This window comes from Rousettus aegyptiacus, unplaced genomic scaffold (genome assembly GCF_014176215.1).
Source record: "Rousettus aegyptiacus isolate mRouAeg1 unplaced genomic scaffold, mRouAeg1.p scaffold_m13_p_1, whole genome shotgun sequence".
Lineage (NCBI taxonomy): Eukaryota > Metazoa > Chordata > Mammalia > Chiroptera > Pteropodidae > Rousettus > Rousettus aegyptiacus.
In genome coordinates, this window is record NW_023416284.1 from 106,284,520 (window position 1) to 106,299,720 (window position 15,201).

Sequence of the window (15,201 nt, forward strand, 5' to 3'; positions counted from 1 at the left end):
CTAATATAATATTGTGAAAAAATATGCTTACAATAGTACATAGCACTTAGCAGTTTCAATAAATATTTATTAAATTAAATGATTAAATAAATAAACCAATAATAAATTCAAGATTTGTATTTCTAGAGAACTATAAGAATCCAGTTCCAACAATAACATACAATTGTTCTTTCCCATTGTGTATAATACTGATGGGGAATTCTCCCAATTTTCCCCTTTTATTCTCAGATTTACTTTCTCCACCAATGCGAAATTTCAGTTTCACTCTTATCTTCCATTAATTAGAACAGAAATGCTCTCAGCTTCAGATTGTGCAAAACTATTTGCTCTGACAAATGTATCTTATTTAAAATATGGCATATAATATCAAAACTTGGGCTCAGGGATTCCTACTACAGAATCAAGACAATTTGTAAAGTCCACTCAAATTTCGTTATCTGGAAAACTGGGAGTAGAGCAGTGGCAGATAGATAGAGCCACTTTGACTATGGAAGATGGGTGAAAATAGGTAACTTTCTTTACAAAGTGTATCTTTCTAAGAATTCATCCCAAACCTCTCTGCTTTTAACAGACTGATTATTTTGGTTCTAACCTATTATTCTTTCTAAACAAGGCATAAAAGAATCTAAAAAAATACCTTGCCTGTACACAGAAAAATTCGTACACAAATTTTTATAGCACTTCTACTCATAATCACCCAAACCCAGAAACAATCCAAATGTTTTTCACCAGGGGAATGAATAAACCTATTGTGGCTTATCCAGACAATGAAATCCTACTTAGCCAAGAAGTTAAAAATAAAATAAAATAAAATAAAAAGAAGTAGAAAGGAGAAGTGAAGGAAAAAAAACCAAAACAAGAAAGCCAGAAAGGGAGGAAGAAATAGAGAGAAACAACTCATTAATAATGTGAAACAACTGGAATGAACATCAAAGGCATTATTATGCTGAGCAAGAGAAGCCCATCTCTGAAGGGTATATACTATACTTTATGATTCCATTTATATGATATTCTAGAAAAGTCAAAACTATACAGATGGAGACCAGATGAGTGGTTGCCAGAGATTAGTGGTAGTGGGAGGGGCGGATATGAGGAGAGAGGAAAGTATAAGGAAGATATTTGGGGGAAATTTCTTATATCTTGATTGTGGTGGTGATTACATGGTTCTCTACATGTAAAGACATACCAGAAAAGATAAACTTTAGTGTATATTCATTTTTAAAAAAGAAAATTTTTAATATGCTTATAATTTGGAAGGTGATAAATATGTTCATTATCTTAATTGTAGAGATGGTTTTATAGGAATATGTGTTCATCAAAACTTATGAAACAGTATGTTTTAAGTATGTGTAGTTTATCATGTCAATTATACTTCAATACAAAAATTAAAAAAAAAGCTTGCTTATGAACATAAGTCATAGCCAACATTTTTAAAGTAGCTTATTCAAAACAAATAAACCAACTCCAAACCTCTGCTTTCATCTGAATCACTCGGGCAAAAACAAAATTTTTATTTTCTCTACTCAAAGAAACACTATGTTTTTCTTCACTGTACTTTTCTTGGATTGAACCTAACATCTTGATTGAAGTTGACTTCAATCTTTTGACTGCTGACTGACTCAGTCCCAAAGCTCTCATAACAAAATTAGCTAGAAATAGTTCTCCTGTTTGTACATCTTAACTTGAGACACACTTGGCTTGTTGCTTATCAATTAGTTGCTTTTTATGGTCATCTGAATAAAATACGGGAAAATGAATTTTACTAAAGATTTGCAGAAGTTAAAACAAAATTCCTTATTCTTTTATCTATTCTCTGATTGCTCAGTGATTATTTACCTTGATAAGTGGATAAGTTATTGTTCTGATTCTTAAAATATTTAAGAGCTAGTAAATGAGATGAGATACACATACACATGTTTGTAACACAAATCAGAATGTGACACATGTTGGCGTGGAATAATGCAAATGATTGCTGTGGAAAGATATTTGTGATAGGTTATAATCAGAAAAAGCATACCAGAAGAGAGAGTAAGTCGGGTTTTGAAGCCTGAGCAAATAAAGGCAGAAAGGAGAAAAGATCAGTTGATGTTTAGGAAATTAATACTGGGAAATACTGGTAATTAATGCTGGAAAGCATTTGAGACAAATTTTGGTGGGCATTAAATATCATTTGGAAGGTCTTTGATTTTATTCTGAAGCCAATGAAGTGTTGTAGAAGGAAAAATTCTGGGGGCCTGAAGTCAGGTAGACCAGTTTATAAGCCTAGAGAAGTAAGCTGAGTCTAAGGGTAGAGACCATCAGCTTTCAAATGTTTTTAGCACCAAAACATTTTTTTAAATGCAATCTTAGACATAATCTCAATATACTTACTTATTCATAAATAAATAAATATTTGTTGTGCCTATGATGTGTCATGTTTTCCTATACTCTGAGAATGTAACACAGAACTCACCAGAATTCCTGTGTCTTTTGGAACTTAAGTTCTAATGGGGCACAGAGCACACAGACAGTAGTAGGCAAACAGGCAAATTTGGAAACATCCTGATGCCAAGTCGTGGTAAGTGCCTGAAAAGGGCTAAAGTGAGGTTAGAAGATAGAGAATGACTGGAAGTGGGAGCAGGGATGGGGATGGTGTTGTAGGTTAAGGGATACAGAAAGGCCTCTCCGAGGAGGTGACGTTCAGAAAAAAACCCTAGTGAAATGGTGAGTGAGCCAGGTGAATTTCTGGAGGAAATGCATTTCAGGCATGGACATGGCGACTGCAAGGGAATTTCTCTAGATTAGATGGCAGGCAGCATTCTCGGCTCCCTCAGCCTTTTCCTGGCCCAGAAGGCCCTAAGAACCCCCTAAGAACTCCCTGGCTTCAAGAAATGGTTAGAAAAACCACAGCCTAGACTAGACCCTGGTAATGATAGCATATGTGGAAAGGCTAAATGGGAAGTCAACCTTTCTTGACAGTGTCTTAGGAAGTTCAGAAATAAATAATTGAGCTGGATTTTTAGTCAGTATATTAGAAAGACATGAGAATTCCATACACTCTTGGTCAGAACCAATTAAACTATCAGTTCCTCAATATATTTCTAAAACAAGAATAATGACTTGTTCCTCTTTCTCTAGGAAAGAAGAGGAAACATAATAAAAATTATTGCAAGTTTTCCACTTGATTCATAGACGAATGAAACAATAACAACATAAATCAATGCTTGTCACATCTATGACTTTGGCGCTTGTTATAAATAAGAAATTTCATTGATTGGTCTATCAATGTGGGAATGAGATCTGTTTTCTGAAATGATTCTAGCACTAGAAATTGATATAATTGGAAATAAAGAGTTACTCTCTGTGTATTTATGGCTAATCAACATGATGTCAAATTAAAACCACAGTGAGAAATCACCTCCCACCTGTCAGAATGGCTAACATCAATAAAACAATAACTAACAAATGTTGATGAGGATATGGTGGAAAGAGAACTCTCATACATTGTTGTTAAGATTGTAAATTAATGCAGCCACTATAGAAAATAAGATAGAAATTCCTCAAAATATTAGAATAGAGTTTTCATACAATCCAGTGATTCCAGTTCTGGGTATTTATCTGAAGAAAACAAAAACACTATGGAGAAAAGATATAGACACCATTATTTACAAAAGGCAAGAAATGGAAGCACCCTGGATGTCCATCAATAAATTAGTGAGTAAAGTACACACACACACACACACACACACACACACGCACACGCAAGCACACACATACATATACACATATATACATAAAGGACATATATATGTATATATATAATGGAACATTTTCAACAATAAAAAATAATGAAATATTGCCATTTGTGACAAGCCGGATGGAGCTAGAGGGTATTATTCTAAGTGAAATAAGTCAGACAGAAAAATAAAAATATCATATGACTTCACTTATAGGTGGAATCTAAAAAGCAAACAAACAAACAAACAAATAAAAAAGGCAAACCAGAAACATATCCATAGATATAAAGAACAAGCTGATGGTTGCTAGATATGAATGGAATGGGGGGATGGGAATAAAATTTAAACAAAACAAAACATGATGTCAATGAGGGGTCACAGAGTATAGGCTTTTAAATGCTTTCTTTTTACCCTTCATATATTCTCTTCTAATTTAAATTTTTGTAATTTTATTCTGACAGAACATCACCTCACAGATTTGGTTTTGAAAATTATGAAGAATAATTTGTGGAAAATGATAAAAAATTTTTTTTGAGATAATTTTTAGTCTACTTTATAAATTATAGGTGGAACCTAAAATAAAGTAGTGCTCTAGTCTACATGAACACCAAGTTCAGATTCTAAATCATAAGTGTTAATGAGAAGTTTTGTCTATACCATATTTTACTTCTGGTTTTATAAATTGTTCCCTAAAATAACCTTCATAAAGTATTTAGTCTTAGTCAACCATTGAGGAAATTAAAGGACAAAAGTTTCTAGGACAAAATATCCAACTCTGCATGTGTTACACTTCAAAATATATTATTGGGAATCCCATGGCCAAAGATGCTAAACATGGTTATCTATGAACCTATACTTAAATTAGGATACCTTCATAGGTATTAAAATAATATCTGCCCTATATAATTAATAATAATATTACCTGACTTCAGAAGATATTCCCTTTATAAAGAAAGATGGTCCAAAACTTGGAATTAAGAGAAAAAAAATAATTATAGTTCTTATCAATGTCACATTGGAGCATTTTAAATAGGCCCATCTAAGGTTTATCTAATTCTCTGTAGCATACTTTTTTGACTTCATATTTAATATTAATTAAAGCTCAGGCTTGTTAATTGGTACAAGATTGGTATACTGTAAAGGGTTTTTGTTCGGTAAAGATGCAAAGGATATCTGTGGACCTGTAACCTCAAAGGTTACAGTTTTATTGCCCTGTATCCAATTTAGCAAACTTATGTCAGCGGTTCCTTCCTGGCTATATGATCTGTATCCTTCAAATGTTCCTTTACCGCTTTGCCATCCTCCTGGTTTCCTCATTAATGAGTTCAAGAACTTGTTGACAAGCGCTCTTTATATATTTTCAGGAGAGCTACATTTTTAACTTTTTGAAAAGTGTACTATGACAGTTTGAATTTAAGTTTCATGAGGAAAGACTAATATCTAGCCTTAATTAAACATTTGTTTTTGAACTTCAGATACCTCACATCAAAACATTTGATTTTCTTTGCCATTTCCAGTGTCTAACAGGTTTACATTCAGTAATGATTGTTCTGATGTATTTCGTAAAATTTTGTGTTATCACACCTGAACATGAACTACTTTCTACAGTCGAATGTCTTATCAGATTAATTTACCTCACCAAAATTAATAATTAATTATAAATTTCTACTTTTCAGTTCAAATGTGATGTTAGTATTTTTAAAATTCTTTTAGATGGAGATTTTTTTCCCTGGTAAATCACAATAATGAATGCGATATTTAAATCATTTTTTTCCAAGTTGTTAACTGTGTTTCCATCAGAGTTCAGTCCTTTAAAAAGAGCATATAAAATTTGTACTCTTGAGTCTAGAAAAATAATAAAGGACAACAATAAATAACAAATCAGACATAAAAAATTGCACTCCCACTATTCCTCTGTATGAAACAGTAGTATTTTACATAGTTTCATCTGGCTTTGAGGTTTAACTAACAAACTTATTGAATAGTATTACCCTCTAATAAAGCAAAAATTGTGAAGAATATTTCAGAAGTGAGATTTTTTAAATATTTTGTCAAGAACTGAATCGTATAAACAATTTACATTCGCCTTATACCTATCCGTACTTCTAAAGTACCAAGATTTTGAATGGATATAGTCACCATTTATGGGATGGAGGGTGGGGCAAGTGAATGAGAAGGGTAAGAGTGAAAGAGAAAAATTTATAATATTCAATATCCCATGACTCTCTTTTAAAAATTAAAAATTTCTAATTAATACCCAACCAAATGCTATGAAACATCATATATATATATATATATATATATGTTTGTTTGTTTTTTTTAAGTAGAACAAAGTAAATTTTAACAACTACAGGAAAATGTACATTTGGATTCTTGTATTTGAATCCTGGAAAATTTACCAGGATTCTCCTGAGGCTTAATTTCTACATGTCTTCTTGCTTCTCACACCTTATTATAATCAAGTGATTTTTTTCTCTAAACTATGATGACTCTTATTTATAATAGGAGGTATTCCTATTATAAAGAAGAGCCTATTTTTAAAAATAATAAAAGAAAGAGATAATAAACACACAGTGTATTGAAATTACCTGGAGGGGAAGTGACAGTAAAAATAAAGTGCCAATTTGACCCAGAAATCAAAACCGCCAAGTTAGAGAAGCTTACATAACCATCTTGAGTTTTTGCCAGAGTACACCCTACAAACAAACACAAAAACAAAAAGTAAATGTTAGTGACATTCTCAAGAGCAATTTCTTTAGGTCTTCCTAATAAAGGAAAATCATTTTTTTTAATTAAAGAGGTTACTAAATCCATCAGGGTTTTCTTAAACAAGTTTTAGAACCAAATAATCTAAGATAGAATAATAATAATAACAGCTAACATATATGGAAAGCTTAACCTGGCAGTGCTTTATATGCATCATTATAAATAAACTCACAAAAACCCTATAAAATATGTTATTATCTATATTATTTAGAGATTAGGAATTAGGCTCATAAAAGATTAAATCACTCAGTGCTGGAGTTATAGCCCTAATCCACCTAATTTCAAAGTTAGCATTCTTAACCACTACTATATATTGACTTTTTTATTACTGAATGTCTCTCAAGAAAGACAGACTATTATCCTTCCAGGTGGTTAGTTTCTAGGCTTTGCTTCTCTTCTATTCAAAGGATCTATAGTTTATGTGATAGCAGAGTCGGCCAATGGATCAAGACTTCAGCATGAAGTCATGCAATCATGACTGATAAAGGCTATCGTGAATTAGCAACTTGAATTGCCTGGGCTATGGTTTCCCTGAATAAAATGCAAAAAAAAAAAAAAAAAAAAAAAAAAGAAGAAGAAGAAGAAGAAAAAGAAGAAGGTTTACATCTTTTAAAAATAGGCCATACATTTATAAAGTGAAAGAAGACAACTCAGGATCACATTCACAATTCCATTAATTAGTCTTCTGATGCCAGTATCCTCAAACTACTTTGCTAATTAACAGCTGCTATGTTTCACTCTAGAAGTGTCACTGTGATTGGTATGATGGACAATGAGTTAGGAGAGTATTCTTAAAGTTTATAAACTGGTTGGAGATCTTTAAGGCTGAAAGGTATCATAAAGATATAGCATGCTTAGTGTTACATTTTTCAATTCAATTGCTCAATCTTTTTTTGTGAAAACATTGTCTTTCTTCATCAATTTTTGCAGAGCTAACTAAAACTTCCTTTTTCGAAACATCTTTTTCTTTATTTCAGCAGAGTCCCAAAATAAATAAAATGCCCAGAAAAATGGAAATAAATAAGTCAAGACTAAAATAAATGATAGGCACCCATGATAAATGCAGTTTATACTCTTTAAAACCTATATGCATCAAAATTATGGTCAATAAACTCTTGCAAACAATGAACTGCAGAGTACAGATGTTCAACATGAAATCGTTTGCTGCAGTTTTTCCTTTGACAAACGTCCTTATTGTTCTCATCTTTGGAGGAATACAAAACAGCATTTAATCGAAATGTGTCCATGGAGCACAGTGAGTCTGCCTCGTAGAACAGCCGCCAAATTGCCTAATGGAAAGTGCTTTAGCTCCAAATGGGTTTGCTTTTGTGTTAAATACCAGCTTGCCTCAGAGATCTCTACAAAGATTCCCATATATATCTATGATATTCTCAGATTTGAAGCATATGCACCCGAAAGCTGAGGCAGTTGCTGCCAAATACAGTATATTACTCTGGGGTTCATCATATCTCTGGAATGGTAATTGTAAAATATACAAATGCCATTGACAGGCTCCCTGATCAAGCTGGTATAAACAATGTACTGGCTGAGAGAACTTGGGATGAGATGCGAGTGTTGGGCTTGTGCAAGACTGAAATTGATTACATGACTTATCGAGGAATGCTACCTGAATATGTTTCTGCTGGGCATATGGTTGCTAAAATAACTTTCAGACCAAATTCTCTGCCACAGCTATGCCATTCACCTCTAGCTATATATACTAAAAAACTGTTACATCCTTAATTTGGAGATTTTATTTAAAAAAAAAAATTAAGAACATTTTTTTTTTCTACAACTAAGACCTATGATTAAGTATCAAAGGATTTCAAGGGCCCTTAAATAATTGTGTTTGTGTGTACAAATCCAATTTTTCATTAACAGTTTAAAACGTTTTTTTTTTTTTTTTTTACTGAGGACGATCTACTAAGACAAAAGAACATGAAGTTAAATTGCAGAATAAAAGATTTAGATTAGGCACATAGGTATGGTTTTGTTGTTGTTATTTTGTTTTTCTCCAGGAAATACTTAGAATAAGTTATGTAATCCATCCCAAATGTTTTTGGTGTTATTCTTTCTGAAGTCAAGAAGTGTTTCATGGTGGTTTTAAAAGAAACTTCCAGTCATATGAAATAGGATGTTTTGGTGATATGGGCATGCTTAAAATAGAAAACTACATAAGAATTTTTTCCCTACTTCATAACATACTCAAAAAACTATGTGCATCGAAGATAACCTCAGCCTGTTCCTCATAATTTCCCACTGAAGCTCCCAAGAAGGACGATGGTTACAACACTGATCCAGGTGAGTCAGCTCGCTTAGCTTGAATTGGTGTTAATAGAATAATATAGCAAACTATTTCATTCTTTACGATATGATTCTAAGCTAGTCAGTGATATTATCCTTGTGATAACTGAAAGAGAAATAATAAAGGATTTTGGGGGGAGTGTTAAGTATCAGGAGTAGGGCAAAGTAAAGTGTGAAGTCTGAGTAAGGTATGGAGTATCAATTAGACATGGAGAATGAGTAAGGTACTATGTACAGGTAATGTCTGAAGTATAGTGAGATATGACTAAATATGGAGCAAAGCTTTGGAGGATGAATAAGGTATGAAGTATGAGTAAGGAAAAAAAAAATGGGTAACTGAACTGTACATGTGAAAATAGTTAAGAAAGTTTCATGCTCTGTGTATATTACCACAATATTTTTTTTAAAAAAAGAATTTTGGTAAAGTATGAAGTATAAATAAGGTACTGGATATGAGTAAGTTCCAAAATATATAAAGAACTCTTCTTGTACCTTAATGGCAAAAAAAATAAAAATAATAATAATAAAATAACCCAATTAAAAAATAGGCTAAAGATTTAGATAGACATTTCTCCAAAGAAGATCTATGAATGGACAACAGGTGTATGAAAAGATGCTCAACATCATTAATCATTAGGAAAATGCAAGTCGAAACCATTAGGATGACCACACCTATTAGATGACTATTATAAAAAAAAAAAAAAAAAAAAGACAAGTGTTGGTGAGGATGTGGAGAAATTGGAACTCTTATATTCTATTGGTGGGAATTCAAAATGGTGCAGCTGCTATGGAAAACACTGTGGAGGTTCACCACAAAATTAAAAATAGAGATACCATATGGTCCAGCAAGCCCACTTCTGGTTATATATCCAAAAGAACTGAAATCAGGATCTCAAAGAAATAGCTGTGCCTCATGTTCACTGCAATGCTATTCACACTGGCCGAGATATGGAAACGATCTAAATGTTTGTTGGTAGATAAATGGATAAAGAAAATGTGGTATGCACATACAATGGAATATTATTCAGCCTTTTATGAAAGAAAATTCTGAAAAATGTGACAGCTTGGATAAGCCTCGAGGACATCATGCCAAGGAAATAAATCACAGAAGGACAAATATTGTATAATTCTATTTATATCAAATATCTAAAATAATCAAACTCATAGAAACAAAGAATAGAATAATGGTTTTTGTTTGATTGTTTGTTTTGTTTGTTTGTTTTGATTTTCAGATGCACAAGCATCAGAGAAAATAAATAAAGCCAGCGGTGGTACTGGGACTGCACAGGAAGGTAACAGCGGACAAAGAAAGGTGAAGAAGGAAAAATCAGCTTGAGGCCCTGCTCTGGGCCAGGTCCTTTACATTTGCCATCACATTTGTTCTTCCTATCATTGAGGGCAAGTGTTTCTCCATAGAAACCACAAAACTACACTGTACCTGTGACTTTCTCCCTGGGCCAGTTCACGATGTTGTACTAAAAAATTATTTGTCTTAGGGAAACATATTGTTCTCTTTACTCCAAATTGAGGATATGGATATGACGAAAATGCTTCTTCATCATGCAAAGGAAGGGAGAGGAGGTGGTGGTTCTTTAAGGATTTATTGGCAGCCTAAACTTTCTTTTCACAGACACTGGCATTGTAGAATGGGAATGAACTATATTCTTCCAAATTATTGAAGACACTGAGCATTACTGACCTTGTGCCTATGAATTTCTAATAGTGCAAACATTTTCTATGCAGATGAAGAAGCAACAGGTCTCTGAATGTCACTGACACCTACCTTTTAGCACTGAATCTGATGTCTCTTCCAGGGAAACAGAAATGGCCCAGGGCTCTGAGGGGGGCCCCAAGGACTCAATTCTTCGATTCTGAAAATAGAGAAAAAAATAAAAAAAAAAAAGGAAAAGTTGGATTCAGAAGAGAATTTTGTGAACTTATCCAAAAAGAAGAGAGAGAGAAAGAATTCAGGAAGATATTTTATAAAGCACAAATTTAACAGAAATAAGCAAAGGAAGGAAAATGATGAGTAGATATTTTCTTTCTCATGTTAAGAATATATCAAAATTAGCTTACTGAGAGAAGAGAAGGGGTATAATTGAAGAAAAGTTGGGGTAGAAGAGTGAATAGAAGAAAAGAAAGCTACATTTTTAGAAGAGGAGAGTAGCATTATGTGCCAAAAGTTACCAAAGAAGGAAAAAGATTGAGAGAAGCAGGAGAGAATTGAGTGAATGTCAGACTACATCAACACTGACAGCTTTCCAAGTGTGTGTACTTTGGACCCATGGCCTTCATCTCTCTGCAAACACGTCATGGAATGCATTTTTAAAATGAAGAGTGGAAAGCTGATTTAACTATCCTATTTCACTGTTTTTCCCCATGACTTTAGTAAATATAGAAAAGATAAAATAGAATCAGAGGCCATGAACACTGACATTAAAATTAAGCACCGAACCCTCCTGTTGATGATTTACTTAACCACATATAAGAGAAACTATTTAAAATAACTTAGAATTGGAATGCAGATGTGATGGCACAAATTCCTCCATTGGCATAGGAAATTACTTCTTTAGATATAGATATACTATTTTGAGAAGGCTAGATTTCTGAGATATGAGAGACTTACTTCGAAAATTTGCTTGAGGAGGAAAAGTATAAGCATTATATTTTTACCCTTAATCAAATTATGGACATTCACACAAAGTGGAGGCAGGCAGGTTGTGAAACGGAAGGAAGATGACAAAAGTAGTTAGAAGTTCTAAGTGTAGCAAATGTCACACAGTGGGCACTCTGTAATTGTGTATCATGATGAAGGAATCTAAAACATGTGCTGAGTACAGGCTACCCAGCTCTAAAGAAAAAGTACACCTGTCCCTCGATTTTTTTTTTATGCAGTAAATAATTCCCCTCTTTTACATGGACTTTTCATATGTGGTTTCCATTTACATGGTCTCATTTTATGCAGTTCTTTCTTTTTATTTCCATTATTGGAGAATACTCTTTCTAAAAGCCAATAGCTTGACTCCGCAACACACAAAGAACTAATACTTACTAACACACAATTAATGATCTTCCTGTTCATCGGATGGCAAATAAAAAAGCATGGGTGGTTAATGATGTTTTTTGCGACTGGTTTTACAAATGTTTTGCTGTTGGAGCTGAAAATTTTATGAAGGAAAAATGTCTTCCTTTTAAAATACTTTTACTTTTTACTTTTTGATAATGTACCTGGTCATTCACACAATTTAGAACACACAATATAAAAGTTGTATATTTGCAACCAAATACAACAACCTTGATCCAACCTTTAGATCAAGCCATTATTTCCACCTTTAAGATTAATTATATTAAATGGAGTTTTAATGATATTTTTAATAAATTTGAAGATAATGATTCACAGTTACAGAAGTCTGGAATAAACACACAATTTTCAGTTGTATCAAGAATATTTCTTTGAGTGATATAAAGCCATCAGCTTTAAATGCTTACTGGAAAGCAATATAGCCAGAAGTGGTTGTACCAGGGAATATGGTTCCAACAACTGACGAAAGTTTAACTGGAATTATTAATTTATTAAGTAAATTTCAAGAAGAAGGTTCCTACAATCTGAATGTAGATGATATTAATGAATTACTAGTTGATCAGGAATTAACAGATAATGAATTAATTCACTTAATATCTGAAGCCCATCCCACCAATGAATATGGCAGAGACCTTGTACCGGTTTCAGTCACTGCTGAAAATATTTACAAAGCTCTTCAACTGGCCACAAAACTGGAAACTGCAATTCTAGATATCCATCCAAAGATCTAATGAGCCTTAAAATTTCGAAAAGATTTTTTAAAATGTTGCAGTGAATATTGAGGAATTTATGAAAACTTAGCAAAAGATGGGGTTGGAAAAAGATCATCCAAAAACATAAACATGAATAATGAAACCAAAGCAGTACTTCCAAATATTTTGAGCAATGAAGATAGCAACTTTGTGCCAATTAAAAAGAGAAGGTTGGTTGCTTTACAGTCTAGACACAGGGAGCGAATAATATTTATTTCAGTTTTTCTAAATTTTCATTGCCATTTTTTTGTGAAAATATGTGAAATAAATATTTTTATGACTTATATTGGCCTACCTCTCTAATATTATTTTTTCCACACTGATAGATTCTTTTTATGCGGTTTTCTTCTGTGTAAAAAAAAAAAAAAAAAAAAAGACATGTGGAATGGTTAATCCACATAAATCGAGAGATGGGTGTATAACCTGTGTACAAGTTACCTGCTTATCTAGAAAGATGAGTTGTGGTTGTTCTGGAAGTACTTTTCCCACTTCTCCATTTGAAGGCTGGACTAAGACTGAAAGAGTATAGGGTCGAATATATATCAAGTTTCCAATTTTAAAATTGCTTGTATTTCTGGAACATGTAAAAAAAAAAAGCAATAGAATACATCCATAAGATTAGAGAAATATCAGTGCAAAAGCTATATTACATAGTACATTATCAGAGAAAATGTTTGCATTTGTCTTTGCATCTAGAAACTTAATAATACACTTTATAGTGAATATTATCTTATAACTAAAGAATAAGTATATATTTATTTTATATGTTTGATTAGCCATAATAAAGGATGGCCTGAATGTTGGAGGAAGGAGTGGAGAAGCACAAATTATAACCTTAGAGATTTTTATCACAGTTTATTAATATCGGCCCTATAAAAGCCTCAGTGAGAGAACTTATCAGACTAAAGTACTTAGTAGGTAGGGATGTGTTCAGTAGTAAGCTAGTAAGCTTTTTCCCAAAAGACCCTAATTTTAAAAGACCCTAATTCTCTCACTATGGCTGATTCTGGCGCCAGATGACATCGTTGAGAAGTGGCAAGCTCCAACACTCTGGTGTTTAACATGAAATAATTCATTGAGTTCTCACAGCCATCCTTTTGTATTTATACTCTCCACCACATATTTGCACAAAATAGGTTCAATGACTGTGAAATTAATTGATTAATTTATTTTAATTGAATGAAGCCTTTAGAGAGGATAATATAATTAATATATGCCGAGTACTTACTGTGTACCAGGCAGGTACTATTCTAAAAACTCATTGTATCTTTAAAATGACACTATGAGGTAGGTACTCTTATTTATACATGAAGAACATTTGGTCTAAAAAGGCTAAAGTAACTTGCCAAAAGTCTTACAAATAATAAGCGTATGACCAAGGTTTAGAGCAGTTAACCGCTGAGCTATATTGTGTTTCACCTCTTTCGAGCATATTAATTGCTGATGTGACTTAGCAATAAAATGGAATAACAAAAATAAGTTGTATAATTCATGATGCTATAAAACATCTTTTTTCCCCAGAGCTTTAGTATTTTTAATGATTAAGATGGCATTATTAAAAGAACATTATAGATTATGTATCTATTACTCCTTAAGCATATTATGTATTACACATCAAAGGCATGCAATAGATTTTTAGCTATTAAATGGAGATATATAGACATCATTTACCACATGTATTACCTTAATACAGGACACCCCATGGTGACTTATCCTGAAAACAACCCAGGTCAAGTCTAATAAGAAAGGATTTGATTTTTTTTTTTTTTAAGTAGCCTATTCTGCTCTCAATTAAAAGCTTATAAGTCAACTACTTTGTTCCCCTTTTTTTTTCTTTTGTGAGGAGAAAAGAATGAAATATTTATTTAACATAGAAGGTGTATGTCAGGTAAAGTTGGCAATTAGTCCTAAAAAGAGAAAATAGTGGAAGAACAAATAAAATGAATCATGAACTATGAAATTTCTGCAGGATGCAAATTCCTTCTCCCCTGAGAATCATGGGAAATGGGAGGCCAAGTGGGAATACATGGTCCTAAGAATCCCCTTTGGTCATCTACCAGCTAAGGCCCTGACCTCTGCTACAAGCATTCAGTGGGAATTCAACATGCACTAACCTAATCATCACTTATTAGTTTGCTTAGCCTAAATGGGTAAGGCTCCTTTTTAATTGTTTTTAAGAGAATAATTTAAAACAGATTTTTAAAATCTCTGTCTTATTCATTCTTCTTTTCTATGGGTTCGAGGTTTTTGGAAACATCTAACATTATTAGCAGATTCTACTTCTCCCCAAACCTATTTTTTAAATGCTTTCTGATGTGGGACAGGATCCAAGCTAGCTGTGTGGGTTAAAGAAACTGAAAAACTCCATCAAACATTCTGACATAAGTGCAGTGATGCCGAGAGACGAAGGAATGGAAACCAACTGCCTGAACACCCGCTGAAAGGCCTGTCCCTGACACACTTTAAAGTTTATTGTGAGCAAACATCTCTTATTAAATGTAAACAGCATCTCACTGGAGGTCAGAGACTTGCTGCTACAGCATATCCCAAGGTAATACCACTTTAAGCTCCACATAAACTC

At 33.0% G+C, this 15,201-nt stretch overlaps 1 protein-coding gene across 9 annotated transcripts in view; it reads right to left on the reverse strand.

The window, feature by feature from the left end:
- PKHD1 (PKHD1 ciliary IPT domain containing fibrocystin/polyductin) overlaps positions 1 to 15,201 on the reverse strand; it is a 405,020-nt gene that overhangs the window by 17,239 nt on the left and 372,580 nt on the right. For all 9 annotated transcript variants that reach the window (XM_036218764.1, XM_036218741.1, XM_036218730.1 and 6 more), the window contains 3 exons: positions 13,059 to 13,194; positions 10,570 to 10,657; positions 6,305 to 6,412 (listed from right to left, as the gene is read on the reverse strand). In XM_036218764.1, coding sequence (XP_036074657.1) covers positions 6,305 to 6,412; positions 10,570 to 10,657; positions 13,059 to 13,194 — 332 coding nt within the window. The remainder of the gene's footprint in view (positions 1 to 6,304; positions 6,413 to 10,569; positions 10,658 to 13,058; positions 13,195 to 15,201) is intronic.